This window comes from Pseudorasbora parva, chromosome 12 (genome assembly GCF_024679245.1).
Source record: "Pseudorasbora parva isolate DD20220531a chromosome 12, ASM2467924v1, whole genome shotgun sequence".
Taxonomy (NCBI): domain Eukaryota; kingdom Metazoa; phylum Chordata; class Actinopteri; order Cypriniformes; family Gobionidae; genus Pseudorasbora; species Pseudorasbora parva.
Window position 1 is genome coordinate 29,510,438 of NC_090183.1, and position 25,278 is coordinate 29,535,715.

Below are 25,278 nucleotides of genomic sequence, written 5' to 3' on the forward strand. Positions count from 1 at the left end.
GTATACATTAAATTCCTCAAAAGTGACAGTAAAGGCATTTATATTATTACTAAAGATTTCTGAAGGATCATATAACATTGAAGAAAAATTCAGCGTTGCTATCACAGGAATAAATTCCATTTAGAAAAAGAAAATTTCACATTTATCAAAGTTTGCCTTGGTGAGCATGAGAAATCTCTCTCTCTCTCTCTCTCTCTCTCTCTCTCTCTCTCTCTCTCTCTCTCTCTCTCTCTCTCTCTCTCTCAAAAAATACAGACCCCAATCCTTTGAACGGTAGTGAATGTTACAGATCTTACTATAATAATAATAATAATATGATGATGATGATGACTTAAAGTAACCTCTCAGATTTTAAGTAATGATATAGAATTCTATGGAAGTCAGTTACCACCCAAATGAGTTACTGTTTTGATTTTAAAATTATTTAAAAAAATAATTATAATTTAAATATTTATATTTGTATTTATGTGTAAATGAAGTATGCATTTTAAATTGAACTACATTTGTTATTGTTTACCTTAACCCTTAAATGCATGAATGTTTCACCAGTCATTGGGCAATTACATATTTACATAGTGATCTATATCTAACACGGCTGGAACTTTACCTTTTGTGATAATATTAAACTCTTCTGATATTAGTAACAATTACAGAAGAATAAAATAAAGCATATTTTGTTACTTTCTTTGAGCTTAAGAGTTCAGTTTGAGCAGAAGCTTTATACCATCATCACTGTCCTCGTACAGTACACTCAGCATCTGGCTCATATTATTACTTTTTCTTGTTATATTGTTTATAATGAATTGATTGAGGAATACTAAGAAGGTTGATGTCTAACTTAAAAAAAATGATTGAGGTGGAGGGTAGCTACTGACGTGCTACCCTTAAGCGCATACCGCGGATCACTAAAGATCCGAGGTATGCGCTTAAGGGTTAAAATGTATCCTTTAAATTTGATTTCATTTACATAGTTAAAGTTTACATTTACTTCACTTTATTTGGTATAACCATTTCTGACATCACCGTTTCTCAAGCAGTCCCCTTGCAGCCATCCTTTGGTTCGTGCTTTATGCATCACAGGGTCACTTTTCTTTCATGATGGCGAAGGTTAGACGCTTAAACGGCAGGTATGAGCTGCGCTCCAGGTTGCGTGTCTGATTGTGATCTTTTTGTTTTGACAGTTGTACAATCTGATGAGGAAATGCTGGGAGGCGACACCTGAAAAAAGGATCGACTTCAAAGGCCTGATTGCCGACTTTCAGCAGATGCTTGAAAATCAGTAACTGTGGAAATAAGACGGGATACAAACTCTGCCTCTTTTGCAAGAGACACTCCCATAGAGACAAAAAAAAGTATAACTGCAGTGTAGCACTCTTTCAAATATACTATCCTTCTTATTGTATCCCTCACATTACGACCTCATAGATTAACTGCAGGCTATTTGAAATGGCTACAAAGAAACTGCTAGAACCACTGAAGTGGGCAGAAGAGCACTGCCCAGCCTCTCTCTGAATATGCAATCGTGTAACTGCCAGTTCGAATCGCTCGTTTTTCTCTTCAAGTTTCAGTGCAGATCGGATTTGAGTGCACCAGATGTGCAAAAACGAGGCAAAATCAGCAATCTGATTTGAGTGACGCACTCAGCTCCTTTACTTCATATTGTGCCTCAGTGTCAGAGCAACCACCATGATGCATGTATGAATAACTCATTATTTCCCAAGGTGCATTACAGCATGTGCTGTATGGAATCTGCCCATCGTGAGGCATATGTAACGACAGAGACTGCGATAAAAGAAGACTGTTATTTGGAAGATGAGGAACGTGTCAGAATGTAGATTTACATGTGTGGTCCACAGTTTGGGGCTTTGAATGTCAAGTGGATTGTGCCCCTACTCGTGAGACGATTGTCGTGCAAAGTATGCAAAGCGCTCAATGACTGTAGGTTTGTCTGACTTGGAACGGACAGCTGTCCGACTTGGAAAATTCCAAACGAACGTTGTGGATTACCAGAGAACTTTTGAAACGGCGTGCGCCGGTCAGGATGCACCGCGCCGCCACCTTCTGATACCTGTACTTCCTCTCTGAGCTTCACATTTGCCACGGAAAACTGAAAATGATGATTCTGAGAACAGCATGTGGAAGGATATTTGTCACGGGTTTAATGAAATGCCTAAAATAGGCACTAGGGGACAGTAGAGTTTATAAAATATACTAAGAAAGATTCACATTTTATGTTGTGCAAATTATATTCTGGGCTCAGCTAACTTTACTTTCAGAAACTGAATTAACCATGTCAAAAAAAAATATACCATAGTATTTTATCTGTTGTTTTTTTATTAAAATGGAATTAAAAAGTGATAAAAAAAATTGCAACTTGTTTCTACAGGGGATATTTTGTTAATGTCTATAAGATGGACGCTGATGCTGAGGAGGAGCAGGATGTGAACTGTGAAATTAGTTTTTTTTGTCTTAAAACGCTTGAAGTCATCATTCATATAGCTAAAGAAAGTATGAATATTCAGACACACTAATTCCCATCTGATTATAAGATTGCAGTTAATCCTCACACATGGTTCCTGAAAAGGGAAAACGATTCATCTCCCAGGTGGAAGCGTCATGTGGTTTTACTGAAGGAATTGTGAAATGTACGTTCATATCTACGCCTCCACGGTGGCCACGATGGAGTTGAGAATAGTCAAAAAAGAAAAATGATGAAATAACAACAGACATCATTTTTCCATCCTTTAATGTTGATTGCAAAACAATTTCATCTGCTCAAAATTAAACCCAATCCTATTTTCCTTCAAAAAAGAAAGACAACAAAATTTGAATCAAACGGGTTACATAAATACACATAAATAAATACATTTTTTTTTGTAGTTAAATACTCAAAAGCGTTGAGCTCTGAAACATCTATCGAAAAAAGAGAAAACAGTTTTTTCTTGTATTGCAGGAGTATACGCATGCTTCTAAAAATAGCTTATTCACAGTAAAGCAATATCAATAGAGTTTGGATTATAAAATATTGCAAAATCTTAATTCAAGGTGGAAAAAAAAATCCTACAACCTTGTAAACTAAAAACAGGCTGCAATATGAGTACAAAGCACACTAGTGTTGATAACCCTGCATGTTTTGAACAGGCGACTGTACCGTCTACATCATTAAGAGACACTTCAGTATTGCAAAGCTTCGAGATACAAGTGCACACGTACACGTTCATGACATTCAGAGGGGTAAAAGGGACCTCGCAATGAGCGGACAGATGTGCAGAATACAGTCTTGAAATAAATACAAGGGGAACATCGATAGGACCATACGAAATACCAGGTTCGTAAAAGCAAATAGGCACAATTTTCCATCCTTCAGCTTTCAATAGAAACAGGAACACCTCGTGGGAGATTATTTCATTGTGTCGTTTTATATGAAAACAACAGGAAAAAGAATCAGCTCGATTTGGAGCGGTGGTACAGTTGAAGAGAGAGAAGACGCATGGGAAGCTGACCAGAAATACATGTGCTTTATAATCCCTGTAGCATGTCATTTCGCAACAAATCTTATTTCTGATTCTCTAGAAACAAACGGCTTAAGTCAAACTGAACTTGAGCGCACAGGACTAGACACATGTAAACTAAAAGCGCTCAGAGTTCCCTCAGAACTAAATAAATAAAAAAAGGCCTCTGTGTTTATAAATGGTGGTTTTGTGCTGAAACTGGGACGCAGAGCCTCAGGTACGGATGTAAATTTGGGATTGTCTTTATACTCGTCAAAACACAATAAAGCAACATAAATAGGACGCAATAACAGAGGCTCCTCCTCAGATGTATTGTCAGTCTGTTGTGGAGGTGAGAGAATGGCTTTCAGCGAAAGAACAAACGAAGTGACAATCACTTCAAAAGTGTAGAAAAAAGAAGGCACACAGCCTTAATCATAAACGGAGGAACATGCCAGGCGAACGTCTGCGTGACAGCTCCTTTAGAAACGATCTGCTGGCAGACTGCGCTTGACCAGGAATCAACACGGTATGCTGCGAAAAAATCCAATTCTTAATGGGATTCGGTCTGGTCTACCGCTAATAAGACCTAAACAAGCACAGTGCAAAGTAAAAGGGATAGTTCAAAACTTACCCTCGTGTCCTAATTATGTAATTATGAAGAATGTTTTTGTCTATACAATGAAACTTAATGGGGTCCAAAACACTTCCCATTGTATGGATCAGTGTTATTATGAGATAAATCTATACCTAAACCTTAAAAAAAAAAGAAGAAATAAAATCATGCATGTTTTGAACAACATGAGGATAGAATGGCAATTTTCATTTTTGGTGAACTGTTCCTTTAAGACTTGTTCCATTGGGAGATTTGTGGCACTTGTTTTAAGTGTCTAAATTTAGAAGAAAACACATCTTCAAGATGCATTATCCTAATATCTCACTTAATTTGCCATTTAAACACGATTTAACTTGCGCTTTATATTTTAAAAAGACAGATTGAAAACAGGATTTTTGCAGCATAGAAATCACCAACATAATAGACTCTTTCCATTAAAGATGAAAAGAGATTAAACCACAGAATAACAGACGACTAATATCCATATAAAGGCATTATGCTATATTATTACCATGTGGGTGTTTTGCCAGGTGTCTATCATATACATGGCACTCCAACCCTTGACATCCTTCCAACATATTTATTACTCTTAATGTTATTAAAACCAAACCACTGGCAGCATTGTAGCTGAGGGTTGTAGGAAGGTCACCTTAAAGTATGTGGTAGAGAAGGTGGAGGTTATTGCCTTAGCCGTCTCTTCTCCGAGCGCCGTGTTTTAAGGCTCCTGCAGTATTCAGAATGGCTGATCGTTCCTACAGATACAGCAGTATGTACAGAGACACGTTCAAGATTAATCGTCAGAGATGGAAAAGGAAAGCGGATTGATAGTCAAGATAAACAATGATGCATTAAGCAAGACATATTATTATTAATATTTTCATATCTGTACACTGTAAAAAATACACTAATTTTGCAGAATATACAATATACATTGGCTATGCCCTACCCTGTCAAGAAAAAAAAAATTCTCTGAGTGTAGCTCTATCTTTATCAGCCCTTAACCGTTAGTACAGTAAAACAAGGACACCTCCCCCCTCTGGAGTGGAATGGTACGCCCCGCCTGCGAGAGAGGTAAAAAAAGCAGAACAGAAAATACTAACTACCCTGCCTGGCGTCAGACAGAAACAAGAACAGTACCCAGATCCACATAAGGTTCAAGAAGGGGACTAAACCCCCTTCTGCACAATAAAATGTACAATCTTTTCATAAATATCAGTTACAGACTAAAAGTTAAGGCCTGGACACGACAACGACAACATACAGTGAGGAGTGAGAGTGAGTGCGAGTTAGATCCTCTTCTTCTTGAAGTAGTCTGCGTACTGGCCTCCGAGACCCTGCGAGTGTTGGCCTACATATGGCCCCTCTGATGTCACTTCCTGTGTAGGCAGTGTTGGGTATTCTCGCTTTTGCCCTCTAGCCTGACTCTAGGAGAGAGAGGGGTTCATTATAGCACAAGTGATTATAGTGATTAGAATGATTTCACCTGTTTGAGGATGATGATGTACATGACTCATAATTCACTGTAAGCTTGAGAGATGTTCAGTAAATGACTGACGGGGTTTTTGTGTTCTATACAGTAAATGACTGACGGCGTCTTCCTCAGCCCACACGCGTCTGAGGAATTTTCTCTGACTCTTGCACTATGATAAAGCGCCTATTGTTGAATCAGTGAAGTTAGAGGTGTTTATCTCTCGATGTGTCAGTCTTCTACTTCCAACTGAAGAACAAAGTTACTGCCAGACTCCTACTGGTTTTCATCTTCATCAACAAGCAGAGCAGAAACATGCGTGCACACACACACACACACACACACACAACATATGTTCTATCTATCTATCTATCTATCTATCTATCTATCTATCTATCTATCTATCTATCTATCTATCTATCTATCTATCTATCTATCTATCTATCCATCCATCCATCCATCCATCCATCCATCCATCCATCCATCCAACCATCCAACCATATCTCTACTACACTATATTGCCAAAAATATTTGGACACCTCTACAAAGGACACAATCATTGAATTCAGGTGTTCCAATCACTTCCATGGTCAACATGTGTATAAAAAAAAAAACATCTAGGCATGCTGACTATTTCTACAAACATTTGTGAAAGAATTTGTCGCTCTCAGGAGCTCAGTGAATTCAAGCGTAGTACCGTGATAGGTTTCCACCTGTGCAATAAGTCTATTTGTGAAATGTTCTCACATTCTAAATAATCCACAGTCAACTGTTAGTGGTATTATAACAAAGTGGAAGCAATTGGGAACAACAGCAACTCAGCCACAAAGTGGTAGATCACACAGAGAGGGGTCAGCACATGCTGAGGCGCAGTGCGCAGAAGCCACCAACTTTCTGCAGTCAATAGCTAAAGACCTCTAAACATTTTGTGGCCTTCAGATTAGCTCAGGAACAGTATGTAGAGAGCTTCATGGAATGGGTTTCCATGCCTGAGAAGCTGCATCTAAGCCTTAATTCACCAAGTGCAGTGCAAAGCATCGGATGCAGTAGTGTAAAGAACGCTGCCACTGGACTCAGCAGTGGAGAAGTGTTCTCTGGAGGGACGAATTCCACTTCTCTGTCTGGCAATCCAATAAACAAGTTTGGGTTTGGCGTTTGCCAGGAGAACGATACTTGTCTAACTGCATTGTGCCAAGTGCAAAGTTTGGTGGAGGGGGGATTATGGTGTGGGGTTGTTATTCAGGTGTTGTGCTTGATCCCTTAGTTCTAGTGAAAGGAACTCTTAATGCTTCAGCATACCAAGGCATTTTGGATAATGTTATGCTCCTAACTTTATGGGAACAGTTTGAGGATGGCCCCTGCCTGTTCCAACATGACCTCTGTTCCACAAAGATATGGATGAGCGAGTTTGGTGTTGAGGAACTTGGGCCTGCATAGAGACCTAACCTCAACCAGATAGAACACCTTTGGGATAAATTAGAGCGGAGAATGCGAGCCAGGCCTTCTCTTCTAAAATCAGTGCCTGACCTCACAAATATGTTTCTAGAAGAATTGTCAAAAATTCCCATAAATGCACTAAACCTTGTGGAAAAGTCTTCCCAGAAGAGTTGAAGCTGTTATAGCGGCAAAGGGTGGGACAACTCCATATTAAAAACCATTCTGGCTGGCTGTCTTTCTGTATGTCTATCTATCTACCATTCTGTCTGTCTGTTATTCCATCCATCCCTCCATCTCTAGCAGTTGATATACAAAACTGCGTCTTACGGAGGATCATTGTAGCTAGAGCAGTTTGGCGTCCTGCCCAGCCTAAAATAGTCTGAATATAAACACTTCTTACAGGTGTACTATAGTGATTCAGGATAAATTCACATTGTGAAACTGCACAATTTGAGATATAAATTCACAATTGGGAAATATAAAGTCATAATTACTTTTATACTAATCAATATTATACTTTTTTTTCCAATATTATACATTATACTTTTTTACTTCACTATGGTAGCCTAGATTGGAAGTGACCTCAGATGAGTAAGATGTGCTTCATCGCTATACTATTGATAATGGACATTAACCTTATATGTAACAATATGTAATCTTTCAGGTGTCTGATTAAGTCCTAATATTTAAGATTCTCAGGTCTCATGCTACGTGGTTTTTACGATAAAAACAAAATCTTTTTTATCTCACACACACTTACATAATAGTAGTTGTTCCAGTCATTGGCTGTGGGTACAGCGGGTGTGTGCGCGGCAGGGCTGGCCGTGTGTGTCGGTGTGATGAAGCCTGGCATGATTGGAAGGGCACTGTAGGTGGGCAGCAGGGTCTGAGCACTGCCATTCAGAGAGGCGTGCAGAGGTGCACTCAAGGGGGTCTTCACCACCTCCACCTCCTATAGGGAGACATCATCAAACATTTATACATACACTTTTACTCTATCTATCCAAATGCAACACACACTATTCAGATTACAGGTCTCTCTCTCTCTCTCTCTCTCTCTCTCTCTCTCTCTCTCGCTCTCGCTCTCGCTCTCTAACTTTTACACACACACACACACACACACACACACACACACACACACACACACACACACACACACACACACACACACACACACACACACACACACACACACACACGCACACGCACACGCACACACACACACACAGGCTCAGCTGCTGTGCTGAGGAGTGATGGAGTGTTTTCAGCAGGATCTCATGTCCTAAGAGTGTCATGAGACTAAGTAAGGAATGTGTGTCTGACCTGTAACACCACCTGCCACCACATTTACATAAGATTAAACACCCCACACAAATACCACCACACACACACACGGGAGAGAGAGAGAGAGAGAGAGAGAGAGAGAGAGAGAGAGAGAGAGAGAGAGAGAGAGAGAGAGAGAGAGAGAGAGAGAGAGAGAGAGAGAGAGAGAGAGAGAGAGAGAGAGAGAGAGAGAGAGAGAGAGAGATATGAGCTAACTTTAACCAGACAAAAGCATGTTTAATACAGTATATTCTGACAATTGTGTATTGTTTTTTTCAACTCACTTTACTGTAAAGATAACAGAATTTTAATAAAATATGACCACAGAATGCTGCGATTGATAAATGTATATAGACTTGTATACTATCCTTATTCAAAAGATAATTAATACTTATATTACTATATACTAATTTTATTCAGCAAGGACACATTAACTTGAACACGGTATTCATTAAGAATGCTGAAAAATGTATTATTTTTTACACAAAAATTAAGCGGCACAACTGTAATAAGAAATGTTTCTTGAGAACCAAATCAGCATATTAAAATGATTTATGGAGGATCATGTGACACTGAAGTCTAAAGTAATGGCTACAGGAATGAATTATGTTTTAAAGATCACAATATAAACTGTAATAATATTATATAAATTGTATAGTTACAGTTTTACTGTATTGCTATTTTTTTAATCAGGTTCTGTAATCAGGTGTTGTAATCTTTTGTTTTTATTCGACACTTTTTGATTTCATGCTATAATAGGGTAGGAAACACAATCCGTACAGATCTTTTGCGTTGCTGAATGCATACAGCTTACATAGAGTATATGCCTACAGAGAAATAAAAAAAGTCTTATTTCTGATCTATTTTAGTCTGTGACAGTATTAATGATTTGCAGTAAGTCAAAGAGTGATCCATCATAAAGAGAGGCCGTGTCAGCCTCGAGACACTTAGACGCAGTGGAAGTCCAGGCTTTTGACTTTCCTGACATCTGTCAGAAGAAAGATGGCTAGAGTAATTCTACCTCCGGAGAGTGTGTGATGTTAACCGTTTAGCATTTCTGCTGCAGTGTACATTTGTATTTCTGCACAGTCTAATCCCCTTTCACTCTGTCGAGTTTTTGAGATGAACAGAGATGGTTAATGTACACTGTAAAGTGAGCATGATTAAGCATGATGTGTTTCAGTGTGTCTGTGTGGTGTAGCGTACCTTGCTGACATCTCGGTGCTGGTAGACTTGAGCAGCTGTCTGGCTCATCTGCGTCTGAGAATAGTACTGACTGACAGCATGCATGTAGGAACTGTAGTCTCCATATGAGGAGGTGACCACCACCTGTGACAAACAAACACAAAATATTGTATATTTTCCAAGTAAGTGTTTTTATTATAACCAAGGGGGTTTACCAACACAAGTTTTACATTTTCATTAAGACATTATGTATTTCAGTATGGCACTTTCAATGTAGAGACAATGTAGATGATTTCAGGATTGTGTAAAAAAATACTATGTAAAATGGGCACTTTACTATAGTATTGTCCTTGGGTATGCGTGTGCTTACCTGAGGTTGCTCTTTTGTGCATTCAGTAACGGCAGCCGTCTCTTGGCTTGTGTTTCCGTAGGTCTGCGATTGGTAGTGTTGGTACCACTGCTGCATGGCCTCCTATCACACAGAACCAACGGAACCGAATAAAATACTGTCAGACAATGCTAAAACAGGGAACTATATGACAATCAAACCATCTTGATTGTCTTAAAGGGTTAGTTCACCCAAAAATGAAAATTAGCTCATGATTTGCTCACCCTCATGTCATCCTAGGTGTATATGACATTCTTTTTTCAGACAAATAAAATCAGTTATATATTTTTAAAAAAAGCTCATGGCTCTTCCAAGCTTTATAATGGCACTGATTTGTTGTCTCATTTATGAAGTCCCCAAAAGTGCATCCATCCATCATGTAACTGCTCCATATGACTCCGGGGGATTAATAGAGGCCTTCTGAAGCAAAGTGGTGTGATTGTGTAAGAAAAATATCCATATTTAAAACTTCATAGACAAAACTAACTAAGTTCCGGCGGATTGCGGTACACATCGATTTGCGGCGAAAGAGTAACCCTTGACGCATGCGTATTGACGAATGCAGAAGCCCAGAGGATAGTGCAAAACAAAACACCGGTCATGAAATAGAGTCTAAAATGAGAATTTTTAAAGAGAAATGATGGAGGTTTTTGATATATAAGAGAAGAGGGCCTCAAGTTTGTTGCCCAGCCCGATCTGAGAGAGGCGCCAAAGCTTGCAAAATCAGGCTAATAAAGTTCATTTCAGGAAACAGCTTGCCAAAACAAACTTTCCAGAAAATAATTATTTCAACTTTTTGGCTCAGGTGCAGATGAAGAGAAGCGACACCACAGTCACCTTTGTCGACATTAGTTCTTTGATTTCGGTTTGGTTATTACTGACATGTCTCTCACAGCCTCAGATGGCATATCAAGTCTATTCACTGACTATTCGATAAAATGGCAATAGCTTTATAGGATTTTTCAGTAGTCCATTAGGCAAAAAATGTGTTCTTACAAGGCACAGGGTGGCTCCAGTGGTGCCCTTGTGCCCAATCTGGAACCATTCTGCATGTTTCCACCACAGAAAACAAAGTTCCTTTCTTTCCATCCCTAAAACAATGCTCGTCTCGATTTCAGGAACCAGTGTTTCTGAGAAAGAAGATTTGGGGATTTATGGTTCATGGCATTAGCCTGGTTTTACCAGACTCTCGTACATTTCATTTGTACATAGAGTCTGGCCACTCTCCATTGACAAGGGTTTATTTCCGCGAAGGCGGGCACCCTGTTGAGGTTTAAAACTATTGGATCTGCCCTGAGCCACTCTGGATCTGCCATAACCAATCGCTAATGTTTGGTCGTGACGTACGTCATGCCCCCTTCGCCTGTTTCACTCATGGAAATCCGACAAAATAAAAGTGCACATGTGCATTCGGATTGTGATTTATTCACGCCACGGTGGAGAGGAGAGTTTTGTGATCGGGAACGTGGCGCTCACGTGGTCCGTAACATCATTGTATGCTGTAAATAAAATTTCATATGCTTGGTATGATAATAAATGCTGCTATAAATAAGGGACTGTGGTGTGACAGGCAGCGGGGCGAGGGACCGCGAGAGCGGGCTGGTGATTAATGTTCACGAGTGCCAGCTGTGTGGCACACCGGTCTCGTCTCGCGGCCATGTGACGGGAGCATATAAGGAGGAGCAAGACGAGAGAAGACCAGGCCTGGATTTTATGTTATGTTTTGTTTGTGTGTTTGTGGGCAGTCGTCCGTGAGGGGCTGCCCACGTTTTATTTTGTGTGTGTTTGCGGGCAGTCGTCCGTGAGGGGCTGTCCGTGGTTTTACTTTCGTTTTGTTTATTTCTTTTGAATTAATAAATGTTGTGGAACGTTCGCCGGTTCCCGCCTCCTTCCTTCCATCCACGAACTTCATTACACGGACCAATTCAAATGTTTAAGTGTTTTTATTTTCATTTGTTTGAGCGGTGATGAAATATATTGCTCTTCTAAATACTTGCCAGCATTTTAAGGAAATGTAAGTCTTTAAATGCATCCTAATAACCGCAAAGCAACCAGTACAGTGCTCTGCAGTGGTAAAAAAGGATTACAAACAGTGAATTTTGAAGTGATATATTGTTGAAAACTCAGAGATGTGGATTCCGACAGCTATTACATCAACACGACCTTGCGTTTGTCAAAAGCAGTAGGTAACTCGGCCGGGGATTTTTACGCGGGTGGTGAGAGACGGACGGCAATAAAATAACTGATTAGCCCCTGTAACTTAAATGATGGCAATACCTTCCGACCCCACGAAAAAACAATTACCGTCCGAATAGCTTCAGCCAACTCCTTCATCACTAACGAAGCGATCTGGAAAATCAAATTTTTCCCAAATTTACCCTGTTGGAGGGCCACAACATCATGGCCACCAACAAACCCCAGCAAAGACTGTTATTGCTCCGGTTTTCACTTCTGGATATTCGGCAGCGGTGCCACAATGCAATGAATGCTTTAGTTTGCATCTTTCTCCGCTGCCATTACTGAACTACATCTCAAACTAGCGCTCGACATCAACGTCATCGTTCTCAGACACTCCCTCTGTTCGCTGATTGGGCCGGTAAAAATTTGTTCGGAGAAAACCTAAGACTACACAGCAGTCCTAGACGTAGTACTGAAGGAAAATATAAATAGAGCGGAAGTACATAGGAGGGCATAGCCAGGCTATCATGGCATTGCATCTTCCAAAAACATTGAGTTTTGCTGGAGACACTAGAAACTAAACTAGATATCCTTAAGCACCAAGATTGTAGTTAGTATGTAACTGATTTTAGATTGATCCATGGCCTCTATAGGTAGTTCCCTTACATCAGGGGTAGCCAGCCAGCCTTGTTCCTTGAGGGCTACAATCCTGCGGAGCTCCAACTCTAATTAAACACCTAAAACAGGTCAAGTTGTTCAGGATTGCTTGAAAATAAGAGGCAGTTGTGTAGGAGAAGTGTTGAAACTGAAGTCTGCAGGAATGTATCCCTCCAGGAGCAGGGTTGGCTACCCCTTCTTTACATGTAGGTCAGACAACTTATTCCTATTTAAAGGCCAGAATAAGCATAAAAGTGGACTGGACAGTGCCGATAGTCAAAAGTCTGGCTACAATGTCTGACTACATTGCCTCTCTTTGCGTTCAGATGCCTGCAAGGTTACATCTCCTGAGCTGCTTTCTCTTTTCGTCTTCCTCTCTTCTCTTCATCTGTCTAACCTTGTGGCCTAATCCGTTTCGCTAGCGTTCTCTTCTACCGTTCCCTTAATACATCTCTTCCTTCTCATCTCATTCCCATCACTCCTTTCACCATTCCCTGCTCTCTTTCTCTCTGGACACCTACAGCGTGAAGCTCACTGTCTCATTTCACTAAAGCTGGTGGAGTGTGTGGGAGTGTGCGACCAGATGGGACAGACAACTCGCAGCCAATCTTCCTCTTCCCTCCTGTCTTTCCCCTCTGCATCTCCCGCTCCCCCTTCTCTCCCTCCAACTCTCACCCACTCCTTCCCGTATTGTCATAGGAACGCCGGCAGTAATGAGAGGGAGACCCACATTTAAGCCATTTAATCCTACTAAATTTTCTTCCCCTAAACTCTCTGCCAGAGAACGAGTAGGGGATCACCCTAAAGACACTGGAAGGAATCTGAGAGACTGTGGGAGGACTGCAACTCTTTCTCCTACCCTCTCATCCTCTCCTGGAGCACATTTTCCTCTCCTCTGCATCTGCTGAAATCCTTACTTCTGATTTGTTTTTCATTTAATTTGTGTTTATGACTTTTTGACAGAGCAGTGTAGATTGGCATGATTTTTTTGGGAGAAAGAAAGGGAATGGTCCTAAAGTGACATCAGCCTTATGTACCTGCTGCAAAATTACAAGATAAAATATCTACAGTTGCAAGAAAAAGTATGTGAAGCACTTGCAAAATAAGTGAAAGTATGAATAATTTTAACTAAATAAGAGGGACCATACAAAATGCATGTTTTTTTTTTTAGTGCTGTCCTGAATAAGATATTTTTCATAAAAGATGTTTGCATATAGTCCACATAGCTGCATTTATTTAAATGACCCTGTTCAAATATTGATTCTTAATACTGTATGTCGTGCACTTTATGATCCATGGATGTTTTTCTTTTCTTGTGATGGTTATTCATGAGTTCCTTGTTTGTCCTGAACAGTTAAACTGGCCAATGTTCTTCAAAAAATCTTCCTGCACATTCTTCTAGGTTTCCAGCATCTTTTGCATATTTGAACCCTCTCCACTCTCCAGCAGTGACTGGATGACTTTGAGATCCATCTTTTTACTCTGAGGACAGACTCAAACACAACTATTGAAAAATGTTAAAACAATCACTGATGCTCCTGAAGGAAACACAATGTACTAAGCGTCACGGGGTAAACTCTGAGCTATTTTTTTGTCTTGAGGACTATATGTAAAAAAGACATACTCTTTTTGTATGAGCTTTTATCTTTTATTTAGTTAAAATTATTCACATTTTCACAGATTCTGCAAGTGGTTCGCATACTTTTTCATGCAACTATACAGATCCTTATCAAAAAAATTGCATATTGTGCATGTAATGTAATGATAAACATTAAACTTTCATATATTTTAGATTCATTCCACACCAACTGAAATATTTCAGGTCTTTTATTGTTTAAATACTGATGATTTTGGCATACAGCTCATAAAACCCCAAAAATCTCAAAAAATTAGCATATCATGAAAAGGATCTCTAAATGAGCTATTAACCTAATCATCTGAATCAACTAATTAACTCTAAACACCTGCAAAAGATTCCTGAGGCTTTTAAAAACTCCCAGCCTGGTCAAAACTGCAATCATGGGTAAGACTGCCGACCCGACCCGGTCCAGAAGGCCATCATTGACACCCTCAAGCGAGAGAGTAAGACACAGAAAAAATTTTCTGAACGAATAGGCTGTTCCCAGAGTGCTGTATCAAGGCACCTCAGTGGGAAGTCTGTGGGAAGGAAAAAGTGTGGCAAAAAACGCTGCACAACGAGAAGAGGTGACTGGACCCTTAGGAAGATTGTAGAGAAGGACCGATTCCAGACCTTGGGGGACCTGCGGAAGCAGTGGACTGAGTCTGGAGTAGAAACATCCAGAGCCATCGTGCACAGGCGTGTGTAGGAAATGGGCTACAGGTGCCGCATTCCCCAGGTCAAGCCACTTTTGGGCTACAGAGAAGCAGCACTGGACTGTTGCTCAGTGGTCCAAAGTACTTTTTTCGGATGAAAGCAAATTTTGCATGTCATTCGGAAATCAAGGTGCCAGAGTCTGGAGGAAGACTGGAGAGAAGGAAATGCTAAAATGCCTGAAGTCCAGTGTCAAGTACCCACAGTCAGTGATGGTCTGGGGTGCCATGTCAGCTGCTGGTGTTGGTCCACTGTGTTTTATCAAGGGCAGGGTCAATGCAGCTAGCTATCAGGAGATTTTGGAGCACTTCATGCTTCCATCTGCTGAAAAGCTTTAAGGAGATGAAGATTTTGTTTTTCAGCACAACCTGTCATCTACTCACAGTGCCAAAACCACTGGTAAATGGTTTACTGACCATGGTATTATTGTGCTCAATTGGCCTGCCAACTCTCCTGACCTGAACCCCATAGAGAATCTGTGGGATATTGTGAAGAGAAAGTTGAGAGACGTAAGCCCCAACACTCTGGATGAGCTTAAGGCCGCTATCGAAGCATCCTGGGCCTCCATAACACCTCAGCAGTGCCACAGGCTGATCGCCTCCATGCCACGCCGCATTGAAGCAGTCATTTCTGCAAAAAGATTCCCGACCAAGTATTGAGTGCATAACTGAACGTAATTATTTGAAGGTTGACTTTTTTTGTATTAAAAACACTTTTCTTTTATTGGTCGAATGAAATATGCTAATTTTTTTAGATAAAAATTTTGGGTTTTCATGAGCTGGATGCCAAAATCATCAGTATTAAAACAATAAAAGACCTGAAATATTTCAGTTGGTGTGAAATTAATCTAAAATATATGAAAGTTAAATTTTTATCATTACATTATGGAAAATAATGAACTTTATCACAAAATGCAAATTTTTTGAGAAGGACCTGTATATGGCAGTTTTTCCCCATGGTATTGATGTCAAAATTATGCATAGAACTGTGTCCATTAGCACATAATTCAGGGGGTTCTTGGCCAGCTAAGCCAGTTGCTGACAGTTTATAACAGAACTCCTTGGTTTAAACTAGGGATGATCTGAGTAGCGATCTGTCAGACCAGTCATAGATATCAGAGGGTATTTGATGTTTAATGTGAAATGGGACTTAGGGCCAATGAGATTTTACTCTGAGGGCTACAGTGAGCAAAGAAGCAGAAATATAAACCAAACGATAAACAAAAAGCTCAGTTGGGACAATGTTTTTTTTAAATGAAAATAACTTTTATCATTTGCTAACTCTGGCTAGGATATGGTGGTGCACCACAGCTCCATTCTGATGGAACTCTTTTTGTTCTGTTTTGAACATTAATTGTCTTTATTCCGTATAGACCCATCTATCTCTATTGTACAGCTGAGCATATGGCAGAATTGTTTTCTGTCGCATCCCTCTCGCTCTCACTGGCATTTGCTGTCAAATCTGGGGCTCAGTGGAAACCTGTGTTAGAGAGAGAAATTGTGGGGGATATAATGGGGGGGGGGGGGAGTGGAGAGATACTTGAGAGAGTGGGCTAAGAGTGAGACTGATTGATCGTTGCAGTGAACACTGGGATTTCTTCCTTTCTCTGACTGTCAATGTCTGTATTACACAACGGTCAAATACTTCAATCTGATACACAAGAGCCCAAGATCACAATCCTAACACCTTCAAAAAAAACAAAAATAAAACGTTACTGCAATGTGCCAGTGATGCTGCTGTTTATATGTAACTGTTATCCAGCTAACAAAAATATATTCTAACATTTTGCCAATGGGTCAAATGCATATTAGTGTGTTCAATTGCATTATTTACTTTTAAAATAATTTAATAAATTCATGACATTTGTCACTTTATTCTATAAATTATTTTTTAGTACATATTATTTATAAAATAATATATTTATAAATATATTATAAAATAATATTTATATAATAAATATTATTTTATATTTTGGTATCTTAAACCCCCAAAACATCAGGTGGCACAAATGAACAGTGTTTTAATAAGAAATTCAAAATTAAATACTATGGCATAATTGTATGTTTAAAAATTTTCATATAAACACATTTTATAAATGTCAGCAGTTTTAAAGCTGTTAAGATTATTGAAAAACTTTTGTCCGGCAATTTGTATATTCCCAAATGTCAGGGAGGCTCAACTGCAAACATGGGTCTTTTATCATGAATTGACAAGGTAATAACAGTAAGCATGATAATGTAGCATCCAGAAGAACCCAACTGATCCTCGTGGCAAGGTGAAAAGGTTTGTCGATCTCTCTCAAATACTGATAAAAAAATAGCTACTTTCAAATATGTGTATGTTGGTACACTTTCCATGACAAGTAAAACTATGAAAATGCTATTTTATGCTAAAGTTGATATGCATTTAATGTTTTATTGATGAATGTATTTTAAATTTCTATTTTTTAATTTTTAACCGACTTAAAGCTACACTGTGTGATATTTTCCCCCATCTAGCGGTGTAAAGGTATATGACAATACAGTGAATAATAGTTTCTGTTCCTCTCAATTGTGATTTCGTTTTAACTCCTACAGTGGCCGATTTAGTCCAAGATTAACATGGCAATCCCCCTCTTCACATTCAACACGGTGCCATCGAATGTTAAAACGAGAAAGGCGAAGCTTGAATTTACGGGTATGTCCCTCTTTGGCTAATGTACTTTCAAGATGGAGGGGCAACATGGCAACCGGCATTCGAACCCCTCACCCGTATGTATTTTCAATGGCATATTATAAACTTACGAGAATACTTTATTACTTGAAAGAAGTAAATATACATTAATGAGCACATATATTTTTGAAAAAACTAAACGTCTTTAGCTAAGAATAAACTAAAAAAGTTACACAGTGTAGCTTTAAGCTGATGATTTATTTGTATCAATATAAAAAAATACTGTTGTAATTTAATCACAATCAATTGCTGTGTATTTTACTATGGCACTGTAGCCTATTCCAGTTCCTATGTTCCGGATGTGATGTCAGGTGATTTATTCTCTCGTTGACCAATGTACCATTTTTACTTCAATAGAGACTGTTGACTAAAATGCTTGTATTTGTATTTTATTTTTATATCCAATTAAAACGGGAAACAATAATCCAGTATTCAGCATATTCCCTGTCATTATTGAACGGATAGTTCACCTAAAAATGAATATTCTGTCATCATTTACCCAAGTTGTTCCAAACCTCTAGCCTGACAAGCCAGACCCACATCAAGATGTTTGGTCTGGAAACTCACCATAGACAGGGCTCAATCCGAGGGGCGGGATAAACGGTTGTCTTTCAAACTCCCTCTGCACGGCGTGCACACAATTGGATAGCGCTACAACCAACCAGAGCAACAAAGGTGAAGCGGAGCTAGTTGAAAGATTAAACTTTCGCCGTATCCGGTCGGCAAAACTCTGAACACATCTTCCCTTTTTAAGAATGACTTCAGCGCCGTTCTTTGTTCTTTTCTCAGAGAAAAGCTTAACTCCAAGTCTTCCAGAGTAGAAAGACTGCCGTTCGCAAGTTTCTCGGCCGTCATTATGTTAAGCCGCGCCCACCGACTCTATACATGATGTGATTGGCCCAACCAGAGTTTGGTTTTTACAGCTCAGAAGGGTATTGAGAGTTGCTAGACGACACTCCCGGCAGATTAGATTTGCTGCTGCTAGGGTGCGTCTAGATTTCTAGGCTATCAAACCTTTATACATTTCATTCTTCTGCTGAAGACAGAGGAAGATATTTTAGAGAATATGAGTAACCACACAGTTGGACCCAACTGACTTCCACAATGGGGTCCCATCAACTGCTTGGTTAACGACGTTCTTAAAAATATGTTATTTTGTGTTCCATGAATGAATTACAAAAAAAAATTATTGTATATATTTTTACGTTTAAGTTTTGGTGCTAAAAATTTGAGAACGTTATTAATGACCAGGTAACTTTGAATGAATAGAAATGTTACTGGAAGAACTATTTTTATGACTATATTACTTAAATATGGACATTTTGATTTGAAAATATGCATTTATGTGATTCATGGAACTCCTAACTGAGTGTGAAGAGACTCAACCTATTTATGCCTATATGGTGAAGTTTTCCTTCTGTGCACATTCTGTGCTTAGTTATTATTCAAGTGATCAGTTATCAAAAATGGTTCTAATTTTTATGTGGAAAACCATTTTTGCCTGCTTATTTTTGTGGAAACCTTTGAGAGAACCTTGCCAGAATGTTAGATACATTTCTGAGAATGTTCTCTGTTAGCTGGCTATGTATTGTATATCACTCCATTATAGTAGCCATTTTTCTGGTCTTCAGTGCCACATGATCCTTCAGAAATCATTCTAATATGCTGATTTATCAATGACAAAAATAATTCTTGATATTTTTTAAATAAAAACATTTATTAATAAAAAAGATAAATAAAAATATTTATCAATAACAAAAAATATTTCAATGCTGAAATGGTTTGCTTGAAATAGAATCTTTTGTGACATTATACTGTCACCTTTGATCAATTAATGCATGTGTTTTCCCGTGTGCGCATTTTCACGTGCATTGCAGGTGTTTTAGTTACCTGTGTGTATTGCTGAGTGTATTGTTGAGTGTATTCTGCAGGAGTGGTCTCTGCGCTGTATTGACTGGGTGGGTGGGTGGCAGGCGGCAGGACTGCACTGTATGTCCCGGTGTGCGCCTGCACAGTCTGAGGTTTACTGTTGCAGGGTGCTAAAGGAGACACAAAAATACTGATGTAAATCATGGCCTGCCCAGGGACACCCATTTAAAACATCTTTCAAACAGACAGTCTGTATTTTCTCTGCTGGTGTGGGCTGCAGCCCATCTGGCCGTGGCCTTGAGCAGGGAGAGACAAGACCGTCGTACACTGTAAATGTTACAGTTGAAAATATAGAGCTGACAGAGAAGAGATGCAGTCCAAGGTCTGCAGGAAGTGAGTCATCTTCAGTGTGTGCGCATACCTTGTAGTACCACTCCAGGAAGCACACTAGCCAGGTTTAGATACGGGTTGGAAGGCAACTTCACTTCTTTAGGAGGGTCTCCCAACAGAGACGTCTGACAACTGGATTGACTCTACAGAAAGAGATAAAGAAAGCGAGAGACAGGGTGAGAGGAGCCAAAACACAATATGCTGCAGTTCGGTACATCACAGAGTAAGATAGACCACACAGTGAAATGTCCACTGCCTCTCCAAACTTGAGCATACAACTATAAAGATAACATTAAACACCTTTTGCAATATATTCACTAATGTATTTTTAAGTGAAACTCTAATGTAGAGTGGGATTTTTTCCCCGTGAAAACTGGGCTATTATTGGTTATAAATTATAATATATTATGTAAGCAATAATGTACAAGAAGCTGTGACTATTTACAATACAGCACTGTCTCTCTTGCAGAGATTTTGCCACACCGCATCTGGTCTTACTGCATTGCGTCTTATAGTATTATAATAAATAAACATGGCTAATTCGCGATCACAAATTAAACCCTTCGCCATTGTCTTCAGTGGACAAGTAATGTTATCAGTGTACAGCAGAACACGCTGAGACTACCACAGCAAGCTTAATACATATATGCTGTGTTCCCCAACTAAATGGTTGGTTGGAAGTTGTTTCATATAAGGAAAAAGCATTATAAAAGTCCATACAACTCATGGCTTACATTCTTTAGTCTTTGTCACTACCCCCTTCTATGGTATGGAAAAGAGCAGATCAGACATTCTTCTAAACATCTCCCTTTTCTTTCTCCATAGAAAAAAGAAAGACATTCCTTTAAAGATTCTTTGTTTTTTCTTTCAAAGAATTCACATATAAACAGCAATCTGAGAAGGAATGAACTGGAAAAGTACTGGCACAGAGTCTGGTATTCATCTCTAATCCAGTCACATAGAAGACAGAGCTCTCCATTAGCCTGTGTAGAGCAATGCAGTGAGTAATCAGAGCCTGCAGCACTAGTGGTCTGTCATTAGGGCTCAGAACTCTGTCAGAGTCTGTACTGAGCTCTACTAGGTGGCTGAGTGCTTGTGTCTGAATAAAGAAACCTCTAGACTGAACAATGGAAATGGAGTTCTAGGAGTCGACAGAAGTACTTCAGACGGAATCATGAGTACTGTATAAGCGAGTGTGTGTTTGTATTCAGCATTCAAAGTGTAAAAGTATATACATTTACATTTAATCATTTAGCAGACGCTTTTATCCAAAGCGACTTACAAAAAAGGGTAGAGCAATAGAAGCAACGAAACAAACAAAGCCAACAACCTGTAAGAGCTGTAAGAAATCTCAATTAATTAGCACAGTACACAACTGTGTTTTTTTTTTTTTTTTTTTTATAGCCAGCTACAACAAATACTCACGTACGGAAAATACAGAACACTGGATTTGGATAGCTAAGATAACAATATACAATAACAATATTGTAACAAACAATATACATAATGTTCGACAAGCCTGCATTAAAAAAATGTTAAATAATTTAAAAAAAAAACTTAAATTTGTACATAATTAACTCTAAATTGAAGGCAAATTCAAAATATTTTGTCCCTGTCAGGTGGAAATTGTTCTGTATTTAGCAAATATTTAACCAATGAAAATAAGTATTAAAAAGAGCATGTGACTAAACCTTTGTGACAAGTAGGGTGGGCGAAAGCCGTGAGAGAAAGGCGCGAGGCTGGTGGCGTGATTGCAATTGAGCGTCACCTGCGAGTCACACCATTCTCGTATCTCTCACGGAGGAGCTTGGCTGCATAAAAGGAGCAATGACAGTGAAGTTTGAGATAGGACCAGGCCTGGATTTTACATCATGTTTACGGCAGTCTTCCGTGAGGAGGCCGTTTTTACTTTAATTTTGTAGTCATTGTACTTATTAAAGTCTTTGAATGTTCGCTGGTTCCTGCCTCCTTCTTCCCATAACATCGAACTGTGTTACACTGGTGCCGAAATCCAGGAGGAAGGAGGGAAATGCTGTCGGAAAGCCCTCACTGCTGAGGGGGATCGCAGAGCTGAGGAGGTCGGGCAGCGCGGAAGAGTGAAGACTGTGAGTGGCTGCCTGAGGCGGTATTGCTGGAGCTATGGAAGCCCCGCTGGGACCAAGCCTGCAGTCTCCCTCTCAGATACTGAAGCTTTCGCGCCTCGATCGCCCCCCCAGTGACCGGTCCCAGTATAGCCGCCCCTCTGTGTTTTCTAATGGACGCGAGGCAAACTAAATAATAAAATTACACTTCAAATATTTTTTCCCCAAAGTTAGTTTCTGTCACTGAAGGCAGTTATCATCACGATGATTTCATTTCATGTGTTCGTTTTTAAAATAAGTTTAGTTTGAGTTAGTTATTTGATGCTATAAAACCGGGGGATGTGACGTCATGATTGACAGCTGAGACTGACGGCTTCTCTGAGTGAAGTTGTCACTGAGGCACTAACTGACTTTTTTCGAAATTTTTGGGAGCAGATTGGCGCTTTAGCTTTAATTTCTACATTTCCATAACTGTTGATTTCACACCAACATAATTAATTGTTCTGCATCTGCGAGTGTGGGGGCGGGCTTTTGATATCGCAGCTGTACTTCCTGCTCTACTTCCTGCACTCTACTGCGCAACTCCAGTCCCGAAATCGCTACTGCGCAGACTCGGTCCCAAGATGTCCGCGCCGTGCAGGCCGCCTAAAAGCTTCAAATCTGCCAAGCGGAAACGGATGATGTCGAGTCGTCCATATTTTTTTACGGTCTATGGCTGGGACAGAGAGGTCTCTGCCGTGCTCCTGGGTCGAGGTGAGGTGGCTGCCGTCGCGAGAGGGAGCAGAGGAGTTGCCGTTCTGATAGAAAGGTGTCAAAATACACTGCATCATAGAGTGTTGCGTATGGGGCTGCATAGCTGCAGACCAGTCAGGGTGCCCCTGCTGACCCCTGACCAACACTGAAAGGACCAAGCACGTGAGCTATAGAATTGGACCATGGAGTAATGGAAGAAGGTGGCCTGGTCTGATAAATCACTTACACATGGCACCAGGATGCACTATGGGAAGAAGGCAAGCTGACAGAGGCAGTTTGATGCTTTGGGCAATGTTCTGCTGGGAAACTTTAGGTCCTGCCATCCATGTGGATGTTACTTTGACACGTACAGACTACCTAAGTATTGTTGCAGACTATGTACACCCTTTCAATGAAATGGTAATCCCGGTGGTTGTGGCCTCTTTCAGCAGGATCATGCGCCTTGCCACAAAGCAAAAATGGTTTAGGAATGGTTTGAGGAGCACAACAACAAGTTTGAGGTGATGACTTGGCCTCCAAATTTCCCAAATTTGTATTTATTTAATTGAATAGCAGCTTTTATGAATTCACAATAGCACTATGCTATAGTATGATTTTTAAATGGTTTTAATATATTGTGCTGAAAACGGTCTAATAATGAAGTTCACAAAGTAATGGAACGTGCCACTTATGGTATTTTGCTGGTTACTACAACAACCCAATTTTTACCCCTAGGGTTAAAAACAACCCAAGTTGAGTTAATGGACAAACCCAGAAATTGGGCTGTTTGAATGGGTCCATTTACTGGGTTTAAAATTACAAATTACATTACAAATTAAATTACAATCCAGGACCTTTTTTAAAATAAATTGAGAACTCAAATTGTATCAAGGAATCGTTACAGCCCTAATCCTGGAAATCCCATTAGGGTTTATTCTGGGATAACAAACAGCTGGAGTTAGACATATAACTTTATTATGCAGTAAACGTATTATACAATTTCTAATAGCTTAAAGGGCGGTCTGAGCCTAATAGACCTCATGGAATCTAATGGAAAACAGCAGCATAAACATTCATCAATGTTTTTTCTTTGCGTTTTTTCTTCAGAAGAGATAAAGTCATATGGTTTTGGAACGACACAAACTTAAGCAAATGATGATATCATTTTTAAATCTGTTTCTTTAAATTCTCAGATTTCATCATGTTTATCTTGAGGTGAATAATTGGAGAAGTAGAAAACAACCAGGTTTACCGTAATGGCGGTACTAGTCTGCACACTTGCACTGTGGTGGTTGGCTGGAGCATTGTGTGTTGTGCTCCCCAGCAACGGTCCCAGACTTGGTGTGTTAATCCCAGAGAGGAAGTTGTGAAGCTGTGTTTGGGAGCTTACTGATCCCCCTGTGGTTCCTGGAGGCGCAGGCTGTTTCTCTGGAGCCAGGCATGTCGCAGTGACTCCATTCTGTTCAGTGATGGAACTCACATGTGAACGTCCAGGTACATGTGACACCATTCCAGTCCCAGAGTTTCCACCCTGGGATGTGAGCGGAGAGGAGTCTTGTCCCAACTCTACAAACCAAAGAACTTTGTTAAACTTCTGTAGTAAAAAAAAAAAAAAAGATTTAGCACCCAATGCATTTAGTCCATACTCTGGAAAACCTTAATAGCTTTGTATTTCAATTTGTACTTCACTGTAACACCTGCATGGCACTGATATTCAAATAGAAATGACCCTGCACAAAGGCATACTCTTCAAAGGTCTTTAATGCTTTGATGAATGCCTATACCAGACTTTACACACACAAACGAGACACACGCCTGTATAAAAGCACAAAAGAAGAAATACTAATTAAAGCGGCTGCCTCGCACTGCTTATAATGGGGCTTTGAAACTGTTTGAGGATTTGCAATGCAAATGTCTTTCCATGAGGTAGCGAATGAGACCTCTGGACCAGGTCTGTGGTCTGCAAGGTTGACTGCCCAGCCAGAAGCTCTCACCTGTGGGAGAATCTCCCAGCAACCCTTTTCCCAGAGGCATCGGTGCAGTTCGAAGACCCAGAACTTTCTGCAGGAGCAGCCGGGAGGGGTCACCTAAAAGACCCTGAACCTGAGAGGAATTGAGAGACGAAGAAAGCAGTTAGGCCATAATAGGGTCATGTGGCAAATGAAAGATGAAGTACATACAGATAAGATTATGGCTACAACACACAAATGCATTAAAGGAGATTTATGTCAGTGTTATTATTGTATGAATTATTGCTCTATTTTTTTCATGCAAATTTTCCGGCACAGATGGCATTATTATTCTTTAACCAGAACCTCAAATGTGCATTAAAATGCCAGCTGTATGTATGGTTCTAATACTTCTATATATAAATATAAATAATGCTTCTCTGAACAAAAACTGCTGTTTTCCCATTGTT

At 39.8% G+C, this 25,278-nt stretch overlaps 2 protein-coding genes across 3 annotated transcripts in view; one reads left to right on the forward strand and one right to left on the reverse strand.

Moving 5' to 3' along the window:
* The window catches only part of jak1 (Janus kinase 1), a 42,464-nt gene extending 40,091 nt beyond the window's left edge, over positions 1-2,373 (forward strand). The window contains exon 24 of the mRNA XM_067459806.1: positions 1,182-2,373. Within this exon, the coding sequence (XP_067315907.1) occupies positions 1,182-1,283 (102 nt within the window). The 3' untranslated portion in view covers positions 1,284-2,373. The remainder of the gene's footprint in view (positions 1-1,181) is intronic.
* A 356-nt stretch (positions 2,374-2,729) lies between these two features.
* Positions 2,730-25,278, reverse strand: part of raver2 (ribonucleoprotein, PTB-binding 2) — an 88,029-nt gene continuing 65,480 nt past the window's right edge. Inside the window, exons 8-16 of one of the 2 annotated variants that reach the window (XM_067459808.1) lie at positions 24,854-24,962; positions 24,112-24,425; positions 20,078-20,189; positions 19,678-19,826; positions 9,891-9,992; positions 9,542-9,664; positions 7,773-7,964; positions 5,369-5,531; positions 2,730-4,859 (exon numbers count right to left, since the gene is read on the reverse strand). In XM_067459808.1, the coding sequence (XP_067315909.1) occupies positions 5,394-5,531; positions 7,773-7,964; positions 9,542-9,664; positions 9,891-9,992; positions 19,678-19,826; positions 20,078-20,189; positions 24,112-24,425; positions 24,854-24,962 (1,239 nt within the window). In that variant the 3' untranslated portion in view covers positions 2,730-4,859; positions 5,369-5,393. Of the gene's footprint in view, positions 5,532-7,772; positions 7,965-9,541; positions 9,665-9,890; positions 9,993-19,677; positions 19,827-20,077; positions 20,190-24,111; positions 24,426-24,853; positions 24,963-25,278 lie in introns of both variants that reach the window. The other variant, XM_067459807.1, reaches the window with a different exon arrangement.